Source organism: Hypanus sabinus, chromosome 1 (genome assembly GCF_030144855.1).
Source record: "Hypanus sabinus isolate sHypSab1 chromosome 1, sHypSab1.hap1, whole genome shotgun sequence".
In the NCBI taxonomy this organism is placed as follows: domain Eukaryota; kingdom Metazoa; phylum Chordata; class Chondrichthyes; order Myliobatiformes; family Dasyatidae; genus Hypanus; species Hypanus sabinus.
Genome location: NC_082706.1, coordinates 127981351 through 128001195, shown reverse-complemented (window position 1 = coordinate 128001195; position 19845 = coordinate 127981351). Strand labels below are relative to the sequence as shown.

At 40.8% G+C, this 19845-nt stretch overlaps 1 protein-coding gene across 10 annotated transcripts in view; it reads right to left on the bottom strand.

Annotated features, from left to right (window-relative positions):
• Positions 1–7871: 7871 nt before the first annotated feature.
• The window catches only part of LOC132397357 (receptor-type tyrosine-protein phosphatase mu-like), a 981490-nt gene continuing 969516 nt past the window's right edge, over positions 7872–19845 (bottom strand). For all 10 annotated transcript variants that reach the window (XM_059976027.1, XM_059976037.1, XM_059976052.1 and 7 more), the window contains 2 exons: positions 13209–13344; positions 7872–11805 (listed from right to left, as the gene is read on the bottom strand). In XM_059976027.1, the coding sequence (XP_059832010.1) occupies positions 11752–11805; positions 13209–13344 (190 nt within the window). In that variant the 3' untranslated portion in view covers positions 7872–11751. The remainder of the gene's footprint in view (positions 11806–13208; positions 13345–19845) is intronic.

The window sequence follows — 19845 nt, the reverse complement described above, 5'->3', positions numbered from 1 at the left end:
TTAGAAATAATCCTGAGTATATTAGCATATCTCACAGGAAGTGCTGCAGTTTTAATTTAGGAAAAGCAGATTTGATGACAGATTGGAAAGTAAGTACACTGGCATTCCAAAAAGCTTCCTGTTAAATAATAATGCTTGCTTAAGAAAGGGAGAGGAAGTGTGGCACACTAAGATAAAAGAAAGGTATAAGAGGATGTGACTGAATCTGCAGCCTGCAGCGTGGCAGGAAACTGCTGTCATTATTCCATTTGATTTGATCATGACAGGAAGCCGTTTGTTAAGCATGTATTGTCTGGGGACACAGGAATGTACTGTACATAAGAGAAGAAACGTAAACCATCTAAAGAGGATGGAAGAATGAGTACACAACATATAGACTTCATAGAGACTATCTCCCTGCTGGTCTTAAAGACATGAAGTAAATCAGAATCTTGTTGAGAACAGTTGATTGGAAGGTCAGACAACTGCAAAGGAGTGTGTCAGACATTCGAAAGGGAAAAAATATTTTCCCACTTTGTTTACTCTCACCTTTGCCCTGGCAATACAAGATGACTGATCTCTGATAAATACCTTTACATTGCCTTCCTCTGAGGATCTTGGGTGAACTCTGTAAACCAGGGGCAATCGAACAAGGATCCACTGGGTGATTTTTGTACATTTGTGTGTCTGACATCAATGTGTTCATGAGCATCAGGTTTAATTGGCTCACCACTCTTGCTGGAACCTTGCATTTTACTGGGAGTAGGAGGTTTCCCAAATTCTATTGCATTGGGAAAGGAAGAGGAAAATAATACAATGTTTGAAAAAGTGATTTAAAAATGATGTATTCTGAGAACCTGAAATGAAAAATGAAAATAGTGGGTAAACTAATTAGATTAAGCAGCATCCATGGGAAGAGAAATAGAAGTTTGCTTTGGTTTGAAAATCCTTAATAAGCACTGGGAAAATGAAAAACAACAAGATGGGGGACGGTTAGTTAGGATAAACAGAACATATTTGATGGGGTAGCGCAGGACTGCCAAGGTGATTTTGATATTTACAGAGCCACAGGGTCATCTAGTTAATCGATTAGGGGAGAGAGAGGGGCAGAGTGTGAGGGAGAGTGAGGGTGTGAGGTGGAGAGGTGGAGGGGGAAGAGGGAATACACAAATTAAAGGACATAAAAAAGCATATCAGGACTTGCGGAATCTGAAACCTGATGGAAAATGTTGGAAATGCTCTGCATATTACTGTCTGTGAAAAGAAGTGACTGTGTAAATGACAAAGATGAATAATCTTGCAATAGAACTGGACAATTACACACCCATTCCATACCAGAAAGGTCTGATGGCCTTCTACATCTTCCTTAAATAGACGCCTAAAGTTTCCCCTCCATCAACAAACTTGTTTTCACATTGAACAAATTCAGCTTCAATTACACTCACTTTCTCCAAATCAAAACTATGAGAGCTAGCAAGGGTGCAAGCTATTCTGTATCCCAGCCTTTCTTTCAGTCCCAGTCAGGCCCCCTCAGTCAGTTCTTTCTTCATTACACCAATGACTGTATTTTGTGTGGATTCCTATAATAATGTGTAACTTTACTATCTCATTACCATTTATGCCCATTTACACGTATTATCACTTTTGAATGGTTCATACTTTCCTTTCTGGATCTCTATGTATCCATCTCATGGGATAGATTACCAACAAATATATTTTCAGAACCCCACACTCACAGCGACCTTGACTATATTCCCCCCCCCCACCCGTTTCCTGTAAAGATTTCATTCCATTCTCCCATTTCCTCATTCTCTGCTGTATTTGCTCTGATAATGAAATTTTCTCTACAGGTATGTCTGTGGTATCTTTCTTTTCCTTAACAATGGCTTCTCCTCTACCATAGTGGACAGATACCTTTCATCTTACCTGTTCCCTGCACTTCTCCTCCTGGCAAGAGCAAGTATACGTTTCGCTTGGTCATCTTTTCTCACTCTCTTGGATCATAAATGGTTTTCCAAGTGACCCAGAGATTACTTGTATTGTTTCCATTCGGGTTTATTGTATTAGATGGTTTTGGTGCACCTAGGCACTTAGTGTTTGGTGTTTTACAGAGCCACAGGATCATCTAGTTAATGGATTAGGGGAGAGAGAGAGGCAGAGTGTGAAGGAGAAGGAGGGTGTGAGATGGAGAGGCGGAAGGGGAAGAGGGAATACACAAATTAAAGGACATAAAAAAACAATCTGAAAAAAGCACATAAAAAAGCAAGGAATCTAAACCTGATGGAAAATCTCTCCTCGTATTTTCAGGTTCAGCAAAAGCTCTGACCTGAATTTCATAGCTTTGATGTGTCCTTTATTTGTCTAAATTTCTTCATTAATTTATCAACCAAATGTCTCCTCAGACATCAGAAACACTTGGGTAACTCTGGTCCCTCCATTCTAACCTTCCCCACCCCCACCCTTTCTCTGTGATTGAAAACCAACTTGCTTTTCCTTTTTTTCCCAGTTTTGATGAAGGGTTCTGGAACTGGATGATTAACTGTTTCCTTTTCTATAGATGCTGATTGGCTTGCAGCGTTCTTCCATGCCTTTGTTTTTATTTCATGGGCTATATACTGATGTACTGATCCTCTCAACTGCATATAAAACACCTCTGGATCTTTATCTCTACATAATCAAAGCTCTTCATACCAATTTTCTGCTGTACTTGCTTTACTTCATCCACTAGATGCACATCAAGAATATGTAACAAAAATTTAACACATATAAAAAAATGAGATCAGCATCCATCTTCTTTTGAAATGTTTGTTTGGCAAGAGGGTCTGGAAAAGCATACAGTGGTCTTTGTCAAGTTTCAGCCTGAATTAAGCAGGACTCCGCTCTGTGGGCTGTTCCATTGGCTGGTACCAAAAAATTATCAGATCAGTCAAAGTGCACCATGGTCTTCCTGAAACTTGCTATTCTTGATGGCTGCTGCACGTTCAAGGGGACTATGTGCTGGGGAATGCACTGTAACTTGGTACAGCTATTGTAAAGAATCAAAGGGGAAAATGACAATTTAGTTTTCTCCCACTACTGGATATCAAGGACCAGAGCTCTGTGCAATAACCTCTCAAATTTATTGCTGAAAAAGTGTTTGGGACTGAAAAATTTATCGCTTGTTGACATAATGTAAGAGGCTCCTTGTGCCACCTAGGCACTAAGGGTTCAGACGACGACATAATGTAAATATTATATGCAAACTTAATGATAACAGAAGTTTATTGATACTGTATACAGAAGTATGGTTTCAATTGGTATGAATAAATTACATTTTGGTGAAAAGGGGTATTAAAACACAAAGGGATAATACAATAAGACACATATCATCTTGTGTTAGTTCTCACTTGTCATTTCTTTCCAATGACTTGTACCCCTTTTTTTGTTACTTGCAACCTGCTCCTATTCAGATCAGTGGAATCAGCTATACAGCAGAGAAACTCGTCCTTTCGTCAGTCAGTCAAACGAGCCAAGATGTCTATCTCAACTAGTTCCATTTGCCTGTGTTTGACCCACCTCTTCTAAACCTTTCTTATCCATGTACCTGTCTTAATGTTTTTAAACATAACTATACCCACCTCTGGCAACTAATTCTACATACCCACTCGATGCAAAACCTCACACACAGCACATAAACCAAAGTAGTATACTATAAATAAGTTGTAAAATATAATTCAAAAAGCACAGGTAAACAGTAAACAGCTAACAGCTCCACTGTCGGTAGCGTCAGGATATTCTTTAGTCTCACAGTTTGAGGGAAGGAGCTGTTATGCAGTACCACAGTCCTGGTCCTGATGTTTCTGTACGTCCTTCCTAATGGTAGTGGGTTAAAAAGATCGTGGGATGGTTGGTAGGGATCCTTAACAACGCTCCAAGCCCTTCATCTGCAATGTGCCTGGTCAATGTCGCAAATAATGGGGAGGGAGGCCCTGATGACCGGTGATGAACCCTGTAGGGTCCTGCAGTCTGATGCCTTCCAACTTCTGTACCATGCAATGATGCCGCCAGACAGGACACTGCCAGTGATCCAGCTGTAGAAAGTTGTCAGGACTGGGGCAGGGAGCCTTGCGCTCCTCAAACTCCTCAGAAAGTGTATACGCTGCTGTGCCTTCTTGAATAGTGAGATGGTGTTGCGGGTCCAGGTTATATTGTCAAACCTGGACTGTCAAAAGTCTGAATCATTAAAAGATTGTGACCATCCACCTTCTCTTTGCCCCTCATTATTTTATAAATCTCTATAACATCACACAGCCTGCTTCACTCTAAAGGAAACAGTATCAACCTGTCTAATCTCTCCTAATTTAAGGTAACCAGTCCTAGCAAATGCTACTCTTCTTGAACAGTTTCAGTTTCTGCTCTCTGCAGCATGCTCCCATTACTGGTAACAGCTGTTGACCCCACTTTCTACATAAAGAACAGCAGGAAGTTTGATCATCTTTCTCTGCCTGGATTATTGTTAACCTAGATCATGCACCTTGGAATCTGAGTTCTTAGACTTGCTGCCCAAGAATACATCATTATATGGTTCGTGGAAATAGTACCAGGTGTGATATTTCCTTTTTGAATTCTGAAGAACTGCTGTCTGAAGTTTGTAAAGAGCTGCAAATTGACTATTTCATCAGTGATTCACAAAGAATACTGGAATAATGAACAAGGTGCTATCACACTTCTAACTACTGCTGTGGGCATTACCATATTCTGGCATGCTTCCTCCATTCATTCATTCAGTTAGTTATCCACATTCTATACATTAATATAACCATAGTCATCACACTATCAAATGAGGCTATTCAGCCCAGTTTTTTCGATTTTGACTCTGTGTATTATCAAATCAGCCTTATCCTTATTATGTCTCAATAGTCTTGAATGAACGTTCATTCCATCGTTCACTCAACTACTCCCCAGATCTGTTCGCTTAATCACTCATTTATTCACCATCCAATCACTCGATCTGTTCATTTACTCACTTGGGGTTGGATGATGAGCATGTGTGCTGAATCAATGGAGAGGTGCAGTTACAGTCAAAATTTATTCTAAAAGTTTCAATAAAGCTGAGATGAAATTCAGACTCAAGTGGTCTTCCGAGATCTTGATTACCGGTTATCATCAATGAACAGAAGCCAGCACGACAAGTCAGAACTTTTCAACACAGAATACTTAGGTGAGAACATAAAGCAGATGTCTATGAAGGCTGAAAATACAAATGATAATGTAGGGGAAAGGAACAGCAGTGGAAGCTGCAATATCTGGAATAAAAACAGAAAGTGTTGGATTTACTCAGCAGGTGAAGGAGCATTCATGGAGAGTGAAACAGATTCAACGTTCTGTGCCAATGAACCATCATTGACTCTGTTTCTCTCCTCACAAATTCTGCCTGACAGCACTTTTTGTACGTAAGTCTCAATGACAAGAAGGATGAGATGGAATGAAGAAAACATTTTCTTGTAATAGAAATAATTTTGATGCTCTTTGGTACTCCAGCTGTTGAGAATGCATATTTTAAAGGCTATACACTTCTACATACACACAACCTGATTCTCAAGAGAATCAACCCCTTGATACCTAGTGTCTCTCAGTCTTTCAAGATAAGTCTTTTGTTTCTCTTTGAAAATTATTGGAATACTGTACTTCTACTTGTATCTAGTTTGAGAATGTAGTTTGAAGCTATTTGAAAGATGTATTTTCCATTCATCTTTTCATCTCTTTCAAACACATTTAGAAATTCATCTGGCAGCTGCTTCTTGCTGAGTGTACAATTTGTCATTTATAACCTGTGTTCCATCAGGGTATTGGTACTATTATCAGTTCAATTTAATGAGCTACATGGCTGCCAAAGATTGGAATAAACCTGTTCAATTACATCAAATTGCATTTCCTTTCTTTCCATTTATCACTTTCATCGTGCCTTGGTACAGGAGTGCAGTGCTACATTTGTATGATGTTATCTTCCAGTTTTGCCAATGTTGATATTACATATTACACCCTGTCCACCTGGAGCTGCATCACCCCTGATTTAACTTGTATAGTGGCAAAGATCTGCATAGTGCGCTTGGCCTTCTCTACTATGTACACATTTCCAGTTCCACTTGGTCTTGTCCAGTGTTGTTGGTTTGATCTTATTAATCTCTCCTTCAGATGTCTCACATTGATGGTGGCTCTGATCAGTTGAAAGCAACTGTAGTTAGCCTGTGTGAACTTGGCTTGTTCCCTTATTAGGGACCTTCCATTTGCTACTGCCTTCCTTCCTTTACACTGCGATAAAAATTAATTTATTTTTACAATGATGGCATTTGTTCTCCTTGCTGTTTGATTCTCCATCTGCCATTCATGCTAGGTGTAAACATCACTAATAGCTTGTAGTGATTCAAGCACATTGATGCCATTGCCAATGAAGTTGACCAGTGCCTATGCTTGCTCAGAAGACAAAGGAAACTTGGCATTTCCCCTATGACCCTCAACAATTTTTACAAATATAGCATAGAAAATATTCTATCCAGTTAAATCACAGCTTGGTATGTTAACATCTCTGCCCAAGACTGCAAGAAATTGTAGAGAGTTATGTCCACAACTCAGTCTATAATGAAAACTAGTCTCCCCTCTATGGAGTTTGTTTCCACTTCTTGCTGCCTCAGTAAAGCAGCCAACATAATCAAAGACCCCCACCCTCCTCAGACATTCTCCCTCCATCATGCAGAAAATACAAAACCTGAAAGCACATACCACCAGGTTCAAGGACAGCGTCTATCCCAAGGTTATAATATGCAGTAAGTGACTGGAGAACATCAGAATCCACCTTGTTATATTCAGTGTACCTTATTACTTACCTGCCCTGCCCTTTCTCTGTAACTGCTATATGATACTCTACATTCTGTTATTGCCTTTCTCTTGTACTGCTTTGGTGTATTTATGTCATATCACAATCCGTATGGATATAGCATACGAAACAAAAGCTCTTCACTCTACCTCAGTTCTTGTGACTATAATGAATCACAGTACTTTCATGTGGGCTGTAAGCTGTGGGATATAACCGTCGGAGTCTGAATCTAGCTCGGCAGGCAATATTTATTTATTGAGATACAGTGCTGAATAGGTCCTTCCCACCATTTGAGCCTCACTGTCTAGCAATCTCCTGATTTCATCCGAGCCTAATCACCGGATAATTTACAATGACCTATTAACATACCAACCAATTCATCTTTGGACTGTTGGAGGAAACCAGAATACCCATAGGAAGCATGGAGAAAATGTACACACTCCTTACAGGCAGTGTTGGGAATTGAACTTGCGTTGTCTATACTGTAAAGTGTTGTGCTAACCTTTACGCTAGCGTGCCACCCTAATGGTGCTGAATTTGTTATAGTAAAGACCAGAGTCTCCATTTTGCATTTTCTCTTTACTGAATTACTCACTGCTCCATCATATTTACCCCACAATGCCATTGTAAAGAGGCACTGAAGAGAGATGTTTTCAGATGAATTATGATACCCCTAAAACAAATTGGGAAGAAGAATTGAAAGATGAACCTGGAGCCTTCTGTAACAAATCTTAGGCAGACTGAAAATTAGATTAATGATTCCATGGCTGTATCTTCACTACATATTTGTCTAACAGAATTATTTCCTAATTATCATCTTCTTAAATTCTAACCATTAATCAAGAACAATAGGGTATTTGAAGACATTGCAAACTATTGATTAATAAACTCATTCTGGATGAGATTGGAACATTTTATTCTGTGATCAATTGTTTGAGGAGATGGACCATGGCTTTGAATTATATATTTTCATTAACAATGCCACAGCAGCAAGACAACAGAAAAGGGAAGATGTAGCACCAGCAAAGAACATCCAGAATGCTGGTCGGATAATTCTTTATTGCACGATCAATTACTGCAACACAAGATAAACAAAAAGTTAACAATATCATTCTGTGGACAATACTAAGGTTTCTGGAAAAACGATTGTCACTCACGGTGCTTCACAAAAGGAGTTTTCTTCATGAATAAATAATCAGATGATTCATAAATATTTACAATATAAACAAATGAAGAATAAAGCTTTGGCTCATTCATTGAGGGTCTGACTAATTTCTGGCTTTTTCTGTTGTTATAGCTGCACTCAGCAGTTATTTGTAAGTTGACAAGCTGATGGGTAACAATCATGACAAAAGAAAAGGAAAACTTTCGAACATACAAATGGTCCATTAAGATTATATAAGCCACATACACTAAATGTATTTTTTTGAATATAAGGATTATAAAAGGTAACCAGGGACTGCCTTCTCCACAAAATTGAAATGCATACTGTGCCTTGAACAGTATTGCATTCAGTGACCTAGTACAAGCAATCAAATTCCTCATTAGAAGTTGACTAACACCAGAGCTAACTGATAATACTGATACTACTAAATCCTTATCAGTGGGTCACACTGAAATATTAGTCTCTGCTTCAATCTTTTTATACTAAGCCAAGGGGCCAATGCTAATACTGAGTTGTCTTGAAGGAAGAGAGTTTTATTTTATCCTCCTTCTCTGCAGCCATTCTCTCACTTTGTCATTTTTGCTTAAAAATAATTTTGAAAGGTGTGGAAGATCACGATTGAGGTACCTTTCCTTTTCAATCATGATAGACAATAGGAATGTAGGAAAACACTGAAAGCCAATCACTTCATGAAAAAGTAATGAAGGAGGACATGAAGAATATTTGTTTTTCCGTTTGAATCTATTCCTTTCAATATTATCAATTAACTTTATAATGTATAGCTCAATCACCCAAGTACATTACAGCCTTCTTTCCTCAGGCTGTGGTACAAATAACGAAGACAAGGCAATACAATGTCTGTCTTGATACGACCACATTTTGGTTATGTGACTGGACTGACATCCAGAAACTTGGACCACTGAGTTTGAATGTGTTCAAATTCAATCCAGCACTGTGTAAGAACACCAGTGATCAGTTTGACAGGAGCAATGAAGGGGGAAAGCAGATTAGCGTGGCCCCTACACAAGGCTGACATGTAAATCAGTGTCCCACTTTCATTGGCAGATGATTGGCGACTTGGCACAGTGTTTGCTCGTTGTTGATTAACAATTAATGAGAAAGAACAGGTCAAACGTTGAACTTTTCAGTGTCAACAGTGGATGCAAAGACAGTGCACACTGATGATGTCATCACATGTGTCAGAGATGTTGCAGAAATGGCACTTGCACTTAAACTGGTCACTCTTGGGAGCGCCCAGTCCTAATTCACTGATGGGTGAAAATGGTGTTACTGGTGTTAAAGCATACGCAGGTCATTTTTAAAATGTCCACTGCACAAATTTGTGCTAATTTTTTTTGTAAAATCTTAAGGCATTGGACCTCAACATTTTGAAGACTGCAGAGCAGTAGGAGAATCCTGTATGTTAACCGTACTGGTTAATGTGAGGTTTTCATACTTCCATATCTCCCCATGAGGTGGCCATTCTGCCCAGTGAGTCTATGTTGACCCTTGGGAAAATACCATTACCCCCATTTTCCCCACAGCATATAATCTCCCACCTGTCTATTTGCTCCACTCTAATTTTCGTAGCACTCCTTGACACAATGGATAAATTACATGGACCAATTAAACTACCAACCACAACCCAGCTACAAAAGGGGTAATTTATAGGGTCGATCTTGCAACTGCAGCACTCAGAGTTGGGGTGAACCCAATGCTGTCACAAGGAGCAACTGCAGACTCCCTAGTGATAGCGTCAACAGTTGAGATTACCCCATGGTCGTTGGAATGGTGAAAACAGCACAGGAATCTGCCCTAGAGCAGTGCTGTTCAGATTAACCTGATGACATCAAAATCTTGCATGAAAGTAGACTTTAATGTAGGAAAATATTTCAATGCAGAACAAGGGAGTCAAAGCATTAAAGAACAAAACGACACTGAGTGAATTGGCAAAGATGGTCAAAAGTTTGGCCAAATAGTTAGGTCAAAGGAACTTCCTAAATGAAAGAAAAGGAGACAACGGAGAGTTGCCAAATAGGTGGGTGATGGCTTGTTTGCAAGGAGGGGGTGGGCAGGAGTTGAAGTTTATTTTTGAATGGAGGATAGGGACGCCAACCATAATGGTACTGATGAGGCTCAGAGAGGAGGTAAGAAGAGTGCGGACGAGTGCTTTAGTAGCAGATTGGTGGAGTCAGACTGTGAAGGCAAGCTATGTAACAGAAATAGATGAAGGCATATTTGTGACGGACACAGAATGAAATTACAAGTATAACCCAGTTGGATCATTGCAAAATCTGGATCTTCCACAAAGATCCTGGGAGAGGATGGAATTAACATCTCAGGAATGGAATTAATGATTGACATTAATTTCTGGTGATCCACTGGCTTTGCTTATGATTTTCCAGGATTACCATGACCTGAATTCCACACTGCAGGATTAGTTGAACAGCCAGTAGTAAGGGGAATAGGCTATGAGGACAAGGGCTAGGTTGGCATAGAGAGGCATTTTAAAATGATGCTACACAAATGAATCAGTCTCTTCTTTACGTTACGAGACATCTTTACTGTGGCACCTTACAACCCAGTAGTCAGAATATCAACCCACTTCTTCAGATAGAAGAATAAGCAACTTTTATCAGTGAGATTGGCAATTCAACCATTGCCATACACCACTCCCCCCACCGGTCATATCAGCACACCATTCAAAGAGGAGTAGAAATCGGACACTCACTCTCCCTGGCTGTGAAAGCCAGCTCAACTTCAACCTCCTGGCATTCTTTTGAATACAGATTCAGAGCAGGAGTGGGTAACTGGAGGCAAAACACAGATAATCAAAGGTGCAATGGAGAATGGATGAACTGAGCTAGAAGAACTGAAATTGTTGTGACCTGTGCTGATGTAAAATCTGTAATGTAAGAGAAGACCTCAACTGTTTCTCAAAGGACATGAAGTTGGAGATTGGAGAGAGAAAAAAACAATTAAATATAAGGTTCTGAAGGAAAATTGTATTAAAAAGGAACAAGGTAGAAATGATGATTATAGTCTGTAATGCTCTGTAGAAAGCTAATTTTCATGGCATTTATTGATAAACTTGAACTCAAACTGTACAAGAATAGAGACTTAACATATTTGCAATTAGAATTGTTCACATGAAGAATAAAATGATCCCAGGTGACAGAAGAGTATTTGAAGTTGTTTTACATGGGGAAATGCAACAGCTCTTGGGCGGTGACTGAGAGTCAGGGAGGATACAGGCTCAGGTTATAAGGAAGATTATGGTTGGAATAGACTTAGAAAAGTATTTAATGATTGAGTTTAATGGATTTACTTTTTGCTCTTGGCATTTGTCAACTTCTCTAGGCTGTCAGTAAAATGCTTTGCATTTAAAAAAGATATTGTGCTCTTTAGTTACAACAGCTAACTAACAATATTTTGAATAATGTGTATACATTTACTATGAATATTGATTTTATTTTAAATATTAAACAGCTACAGTATAGGGAGCTGGTGGATTAAAGTAAATGTCTGGCAGTGCAAGCAGAATTTTACAGTCTCTCTTTCTCTTACTGTTCCTCTGAGCTCCCAGAAGGGACCCAGCGAGTGGGATAAAAACTAAGGAGAAGCATTGGCTTGTAGAACTGATGGCTGATGATGTGAAGCTCTCTCATCACAGTTTACCAGGAATCAGGGAGTTGCTTTCTCAATGTGGACAGGATGGGTCTCGTCGGCTGCCAGTGTATCTGCTAAATCTTGATCAACCAGAATTCAAGCATTCAATTGCCACTTCATAGCAGAACTTATATTGATCCTGGAAAAAAAATGAGGTATGTTAACAAAATCATTTACTTCTTTTTATAATTGACCCCTCTTTAATAAAATGTAGGGACTGCTGGATCAAGAGGGTAAGTTCTTTCTATTCCTAGTGAAAACCCTTCAGAATACAGCTAAGGCAGTAGGATGCTAAGTGTACAGTTCACGTTGGTGTAAAATGATGACACTTTCAAGGATAAATTCTGTGAGACCAAGGTTTTAGTATTGGGCCATTCCATGCTAAAAGCACAGTCTTGCAATATTTTTCCCCCAGAATAATGTGTGTGCTAACCGGGCCTGACTAAATGGGGTTTCCCCTTTATTCATGCGTTGACTCTTTGACACAGGGATGAGAAGAAACTTTGAAGAATAAGGGGACTCCCAATAGGAATATCTGAATTATGCAAAAGAATTGTGGAGACTTAGTTATTTGTGACAGAAATTAATGTAAGTCATGGGATATTAGGTTGGTGCAGAGAAGCAGGCTGAGGTAATAGACTAGCTGTGACTTGATTGATTGGGAAGGCAGGGGTCTCCTTCAGTTTCCAATTGACCTGGTGGCTGTTCAATTCCTCAGAATGGAAAATTTAAAACTAAGGAGCACAATCTTCGGGTAAAGAGCTGTCTATTTAGGAATGAGAGGAGGAGCAAACTGGTTACTCAAAAGACTGCAATTGTTGGAATTCCCTCCCTCAGATGAGTTCTGTTGCTCAGTTTTCATAAATATTCAAAGCTGGATCTGAACACCAGGAATGAACATAAAGCTTAGCACACATATAATGCTGAAGCAACTCAGCATCTATGGACTGTGCTGATGAAGGATCTTGGCACAAAATGTCAGCTGTACATTTTCTTCCATGCTTGTTGCCTGACTACTGTGTTCCTCCAGGAGTCTGTGGGTGTTGCTTGAGACTGCCACCATTAGCAGAACATCTTGTGTCTCTGATTTATGGATTAGATGGGAAAGTAGATTTTACTGAATGGTAGAACAGAGTCCTACACAGGAATTCGACTCGAAACGTTGACAGTTCTTTTCTCCCCACAGATGGTGCTTGATTTGCGGAGTCCTTCCAGCAGATTGTTTGCTGCTCGGTTAGCTTGCTTTGCTCCTGTTCCCAATTCCTGTCTTCATAGAAACTTCACATGTTCCCAATGTAAGCCCGAACCCTAACTGTCCCAACATGAGATATAGCCATCTTGACTGTTCCTTGCAAATTTCACATAGGTTTGGGTTCTCACCGTCTCCTCCTGTGGGCCATTTGCTGAGTCAGCACAGGTCTTTCGAGGAATATATAGGGAAACCCAGTGGGAAGTCTAGCCAGATATGTAATTATGGTGAACAGGCGATGCATATAGACACCTGTTTGTGAGTTAAATGTCACAGTTTCAATTTGCACTTACCAGCAAGTCAACCATATTGGGCTTGTTGTTACGCAGTGTTTTTACAGCGTGGAACACGTCTACAGCCCGCTGATGTCGCAGCATTTCACACACGATACTGATTGCACAGAATGTGCCACTGCGTCCTCCACCATTCCTGTATGTGCACCAGAGAATGAACATGATTCAGTGCCCAGGTCATAATTAATACTACAATCCAGATCCCAAGATGAATGTGTGATGAGACTGAGTTTACTGACTGCAAAGTTCTAAACTCAAACCTTGAGCCCTATTGATATAAATAGCCATGGGAATCTTTACTAAAGGGAAATTATACTGTAACTACCTCATGTTCAAAGGCTCTTTCACTTCCCTGTTTATCTACTATTTGAGTGGAAGGTTCCCCCTTCCTATCAAAGAGGAGATATTTCCAGCTAAGAAAGTAGTTCAGAGATACACCTTTAATTCCAAACAATATTCTTAAAACACATTTCAAACTGACAGAGGATTTCTATCTTATAAAAGGCTTCCCATATACAAACCCCTTCTAAAACACAAAAGATTTCCAAAAAGCAGATACAATTTCTATAAGCTAAAAAGGCACATCACCGAGCTTCACTCAGACCAGTCATGTGTCGCAGAAATCAAAGGCAGACGAATGGTTTCCGTCATTCTCTTAATGTTCTTGGGTCATTCCTAAAAAATCTGAACTTCTCTCTAAATGTATATGTTTCTGTGTCCTTGTGTGACTTCACACACGTGTTGTATTATTTTAGATAGCTTTTAACACCAATAGTTCTAATAGCTTCTGGAGACAGTTCCCGGTTACCCACAATTAACGCTGTGAAGCTGACTGCTTGAGTATATAAATCTTCCAACATACTAATTGATAACATACTAATCAATGGGCTGAATGGCCTAATTCTGCTCTTATATCTTACGGTCATAAGTTACTGATATGCTAAATAATAATATACATCTGGTCTGCAAGCTGCCTTGAACTAAATAACTCAGCTAGCGTTGTCTGTTTTGATTCAAGCTGAATTAAATAATCGTTTGTCTTATACTGCACCCCCTCAGCCATTAAACCAAGTGCAGCCAGCAATCTTTGCTTTATAGACAATACTGCTTGAAAAGCTGACCACTGCTGACCTTCAAACTGATCACTGCTTGCCATTTACATTAAGAACTGAAGACTGGCTCCCATTCACGACAAGCAGCTAAACAAAGAATATTAGTTAGAGGTTTAATTTATTCAAAACTAACAATCTTTTGAAGTGTCAGCTGCTGTGTTTAGAAAGGTGAGCTGGGCAGTGAATATCCATCATAAATACAAATACAAAATTGTTTAATGTCATTTCCTGTACACAAATATAAAGGAGAACAAAATAATTCTTACTCTGGATCTAATGCAGCACAAAAACATAATAATATAATGAACAGAAACATAATAAATTTTAGTACATAAGATAGGTCATATACATTGATTGATTGATTGTCTGTCCACAAAGTGTCGCTGTACACTGGGTGACTGAAAGGAAATAATAAAGTAGTGATGGAGATGTTGATCAGCCTTACTGCTTGGGGTAAGTAACTGTTTTTGAGTCAGGTGGTCCTGGCGTAAATGCTACATAGCCCCCTCCATGATGGGAGTGAAACAAACAGTCCATGATCAGCAAACCCTGATGTATGTAGCCGAGCATTAAAGGAATTATTGACGACAAAAGGAAAAACGGTGTCAACTGTATAGTGATACTTTCCTCCCTGATGCTCTAAAATGCTTATGTCACAAAAGCTACCCCACTTCCAAGTGAGCAGCCACTATCTGTAACAGCAGTAGAATGTGAGAAGAGCTCTGCAGAGCATCAATCTCCATAAGGCAGCCGGGCCAGGCAACATAACAAGCTGAGTACTCCTGGAGAGTGCACACCAGCTCACTGATTTCTGGATTTCAGTCTGGCATTCTACAGTATTGATCCCAGACCTTACTCTTTGGTCTAAATACAGTACTGTGCAGCTTGGTGTTGGTCTTGTAATGAGCAGATCTCAGATAGTCAGGATGTAGAACCGCTCCTCCCTCCCATCATCCTCAGCACAGGACCCCCTCCCTCCACCCCAGGGCTGTGCACTGAGACCATTGCTATACACCGTTGACTCATGATTGTGCGGCTAAACACCTGAGCAATCAAATCATCAAGTTCACCAATAACACCACAGAGGTGGGTCTCGTCACATCTAATGATGAGACAGCCAACGGATAGGAGGTGGAAAAGCTCAAGGTCTGGTGCCAGACAAATAGCCTGTTCCACAATGTCAGCAAGACAGCAGAGATGGTTATCGACTTGAGGAGAACTTGCACCAATCATTTTACATTGACGGCACAGCAGTGAAAACTGTAAGCAGTTTCACATACCTGGGGAGTGCAAATGATATACAACCTCTCATAGTCCTAGAACATGTCCTACATAGTTAGGAAGTTGGTTCTTGATCAGTAAGAATGCCAAAGGTTATGGGAAGAAGGCAGGAGAGAGTGGTTTGGGAGAAAAATAGAGCTTTGACCAAAGACCAATCATGACATCAGAAGCGTTGAGAGGAGGAAACTTCAATTAGGTCCACTGCTCAAGGGTAAAAGGCAGGAGCGAGTCGCGGCCACGTAATAAAGCTTTGACCAGCGACCAATCGGTGTCGGGCATTAATTAGAGCAAATTAAAGGAAGGCAGGGGCAAGCGCAGTGGCACTCATCTGAATGGACATAGAGTGGTGATCTTTAGCTCTTCGAGACTTCAGTGAAGAGAGGCTTCACTCAGAGAAAGCAAAGGAAAGGAAAGGTCAAGTTTTTTCCTTCTCTTCTTTAGATCTGCTCAGCTAGGACAGTAGAGATGCCAGGCAGGATAGTGAAATGCTCCTCTTGTGGGTTGTGGGAAGGCAGGGAGACCTCCAGTGTCCCTGACGACTACAATTGCAAGAAGTGCATCCAGCTGCAGCTTCTGACAAAACCATGTTAAGGAGTTGGAGCTGGAACTGGATGAACTCCAGATCATTTGGGAGGCTGATAGAAAGGACATATAAAGAGGTAGTTACGTCCAAGGTGTCGGACTGGTGACACTCAGGAAGCAGAAAGGGGTTGAGGAGCCTGTGTAGAGTACCCCTGTGGCCATCCCCCCCAATAACAGGTATATCACTTTGGATATGGTTGGGGGGGGGGTAGGTGACCCAACAGAGGTAAGTCACACTGAGTCTGCCTCTGTGACTCAGGAGGGAAAGGGGGAGAAAAGGCACTCTATGTTAATAAGGGATTCATTAGTTAGGGGATCAGACAGGAGAATCTGTGGGTGAGAATGAGATTCTCAGGTGGAAAGATACCTCCCAGGTGCCAGGGTCTGCGATATCTTGGATTGACTCCTCAGCATTCTTAAGTGGAAGTGTGAACACCCAGAAGCTGTGGTCCATGTCAGGACCAATGACGTGGGTAGGACGAGTGACAATGTTCTGCATAGGGAGTTCATATAGTTAGATGCTAAATTAAAGGGCAGGACATCCAGCGTTGTGATCTCAGGACTGCTACCTGTGCCATGTGCTAGTGAGGCCAGAACTAGGAAGAGAATACAGTTCAATATGTGGCTAAGAAGTTGGTGTAGGAGGGAAGGCATAAGATTTTTGGATCATTGGGCTCTCATCCAGGGAAGGTGGGACCTGTACAGAAGGGATGGTTTGCACCTGAACTGGAGGGTGACTCATATCCTAGCAGGAAGGTTTGTTAATGCTGCACGATGGAGTTTAAACTAGAGTTGCTGGGGAATGGGAACCAGAGTGGTAGAACAGTTAGTGGAGAGATTGTGGAAGCAAATGTTGGTAAGTCCTCAGACAAAGTTAGGAATCGAAAGGTTGAGCATGGTGTGACTAGTGTCCTAGCTGCCTATATTTCAATGCAGGAAGTATTGTAGGAAAGGTGGATAATAGTGCTGAAGATGAGGTGGATGGTTTATGAAAAGAGGCAATGTGTAGTGAGGAGAGGCTGTTGATAGGGCAAAATAGCAGTCAACAGGGTGGTTTCAACGTAAAAGGTGGACAAGATTGAAAAGGGTGAATACAGGTCTGAAGGTATAAGGGATAAGGTAGATGAACTTGCAGCACAGTTACAGATTGGCAGGTATGATGTTGTAGGCATCACTGAATCATGGCTGAAAGAAGATTGTAGCTAGGAGCTTAATGTCCAAGGATACACATTGTATTGAAAGGACAGGCATAAGACAGAGGGGATGGCATTGCTCTGTTGGTAAAAAATGAAATCAAATCATTAGAGAGAGGTGATATAGGTTGGAAGGTATTGAATCATTGTGGACAGAGCTAAAGAACTGCAAGGGTAATAAGACCCTGATGGAAGTTATATACAGACCCCCAAACAGTAGCAAGGAGGTATACACCCCAGAGTTCTGATAGAAGCATCTGAAGAAATTGTGGAGTCATTATTAATGATCTTTCAAGAATTACTAGATACTGAAATGGTTCCGGAAGACTGGAAAATTGTGAATGTCACTCCACTCTTCAAGAAAGGAGAGAGGCAGAGGAAAGGAAGGAAACTATAGGCCAGTTAGTCTGACCTCAGTGGTTGGGAAGATATTGGAATTGATTATTAAGGATGACGTCTCAGGGTACTTGGAGGCACATGATAAAATAGACCATAGTCAGCATGATTCCCTCGAGAGAAAATCTTGCCTGACAAATCTGTTGGAATTCTATGAAGAAATAACAAGTGAGATAGACAAAAGAGAAACAAATGCTGTTGTGTACTTAGATTTTAGAAGGCCTTTGACTGGTGCCACACATGAGGCTGCTATGAGCCCACGGGATTACAGTAAAGATTCTAGCATGGATAAAGCAGAGGCTGATTGGCAGGAGGCAAAGAGTGGGAATAAAGGGCGCCTTTTCTGGCTGGCTGCCAGTGACTAGTGGTATTCCACAGGAGTCTGTGTTGGGACTGATTCTTTTTACGTTATATGTTAATGATTTGGATAATGGCTTTGTTGAAAAGTTTGCAGATGATATGAAGAAAGGTGGAGATGCAGGTATTTTTGTAGAAGTAGAGAGGCTACTGAAGGACTTAGGCAGATTAGGAGAATTGGCAAATGCCAGATGGAACACAGTGTCAGGAAGTGTATGGTCATGCACTTGGCAGAAGAAATGCAAGGGTTGACTCTTTTCTAAAAAGAGAGAAAATACAAAAAAAAACTGAGTTGCAAAGGAAGTTGGGAGTCCTCATGTAGTATTCCCTAAAGGTTACTTTACAGGTTAAGTCAGTAGTAAGGAAGGCAAATGCAATGATAGTATTCATTTCAAGAGGACTAGAATATAAAAGCAAGGATGTAATGTTGAGACATTATAAAGCACTGGTGAGGCCTCACTTGGAGTGTTGTGAGCAGATTTGTGCCCCTTAGCTTAGAAAGAATGTACTGAAATTGGAGAGGGTTCAAAAGAGGTTCACAAAAATGATTTCAAAATTGAATGGCTTGTTACATGAAGAGTGTTTGATGGTTCCTGGCCTGCATACACTGGAATTCAGAAGAAAGAGTGGTGTCTACATTGAAAACTATCAAATGGCGAGAGACCTTGATAGACTGAATGTGGAGAGGATGTTTCCTAAGACTAGTGGACACAGCCTCGGAATAGAGGAGTGTCCCCTTACAAGGGGGATAAGAAGGAATTTCTGTAGCCAGAGAGTGGTGAATCGGTGGAATTCCTTTGCACAGGAGCTGTGAAGGTCAGATCTTTATGTATATTTAAGGCAGAAGTTGATAGATTCTTGATTGATCAAGGCATGAAGGGATACAGGGAGAAGGCAGGATATTGGAGCTGAGAGGAAATTTGGATCAGTCATGATGAAATGACAGAACAGACATGATGGGCCAAATGGCCTAATTCTGCTCCTAAATGATCTTATGGAAATTAGATCACCCATGATCAAATGCTGCAGCAGACTTGATAGGCTGAATAGCCTAACTCTGCTCCATTGTCTTATGGTCTTATTAGTTTAGTTACATACAGAAACATAGAAAATCTACAGACCATTTGGCGCACAGTGCTGTGCCGAACATGTACTAACTTTGGAAATTACCTAGGGTTACCCATAGCCCTCTATTTTTCCAAGCTCCGTCATTAGCTTCATTAGTTCGGTGGGATACTGTGGGTGTTTAGGGCAGCAGTGAAGCTCCTCCATTTCTGGTGGTGTTCAGGGCTTGCTTCATCATGTCAGTTGCTCCCACTTGATTGTCACTACTGTCAGTCATGCAAGTCTCGATTGGAAACTCAGGAATACCATCAGCACTCAGGTGTGGAAGAATTTGAGCTGAAACCCAGACCTGGAGGACCAGTGGACCATTCTTAGTCTGTTCTCTACTCTTTGACCTGGTTGGCACGGTTGACCCTACCAAGTGCCAAAGCACAAGGCCCTGACTCCAGCCAGCATTTTTTCTCCAGGTCATTGAGGCAGCAAGCCTCCAAACCCAATGACAAGGTTGTGGTTGTCTTGGAGGTGCTTCTGCTGCACTGTTCTAGTGAAGTATGTGTTCTGGTACATGAAGCACAAACGGATAACAAGCATGGTCCAACAAGAAGCAAATGGCCTGTTGCCCCTTACTGTGAAGGGGTTGGAATTTAGGTT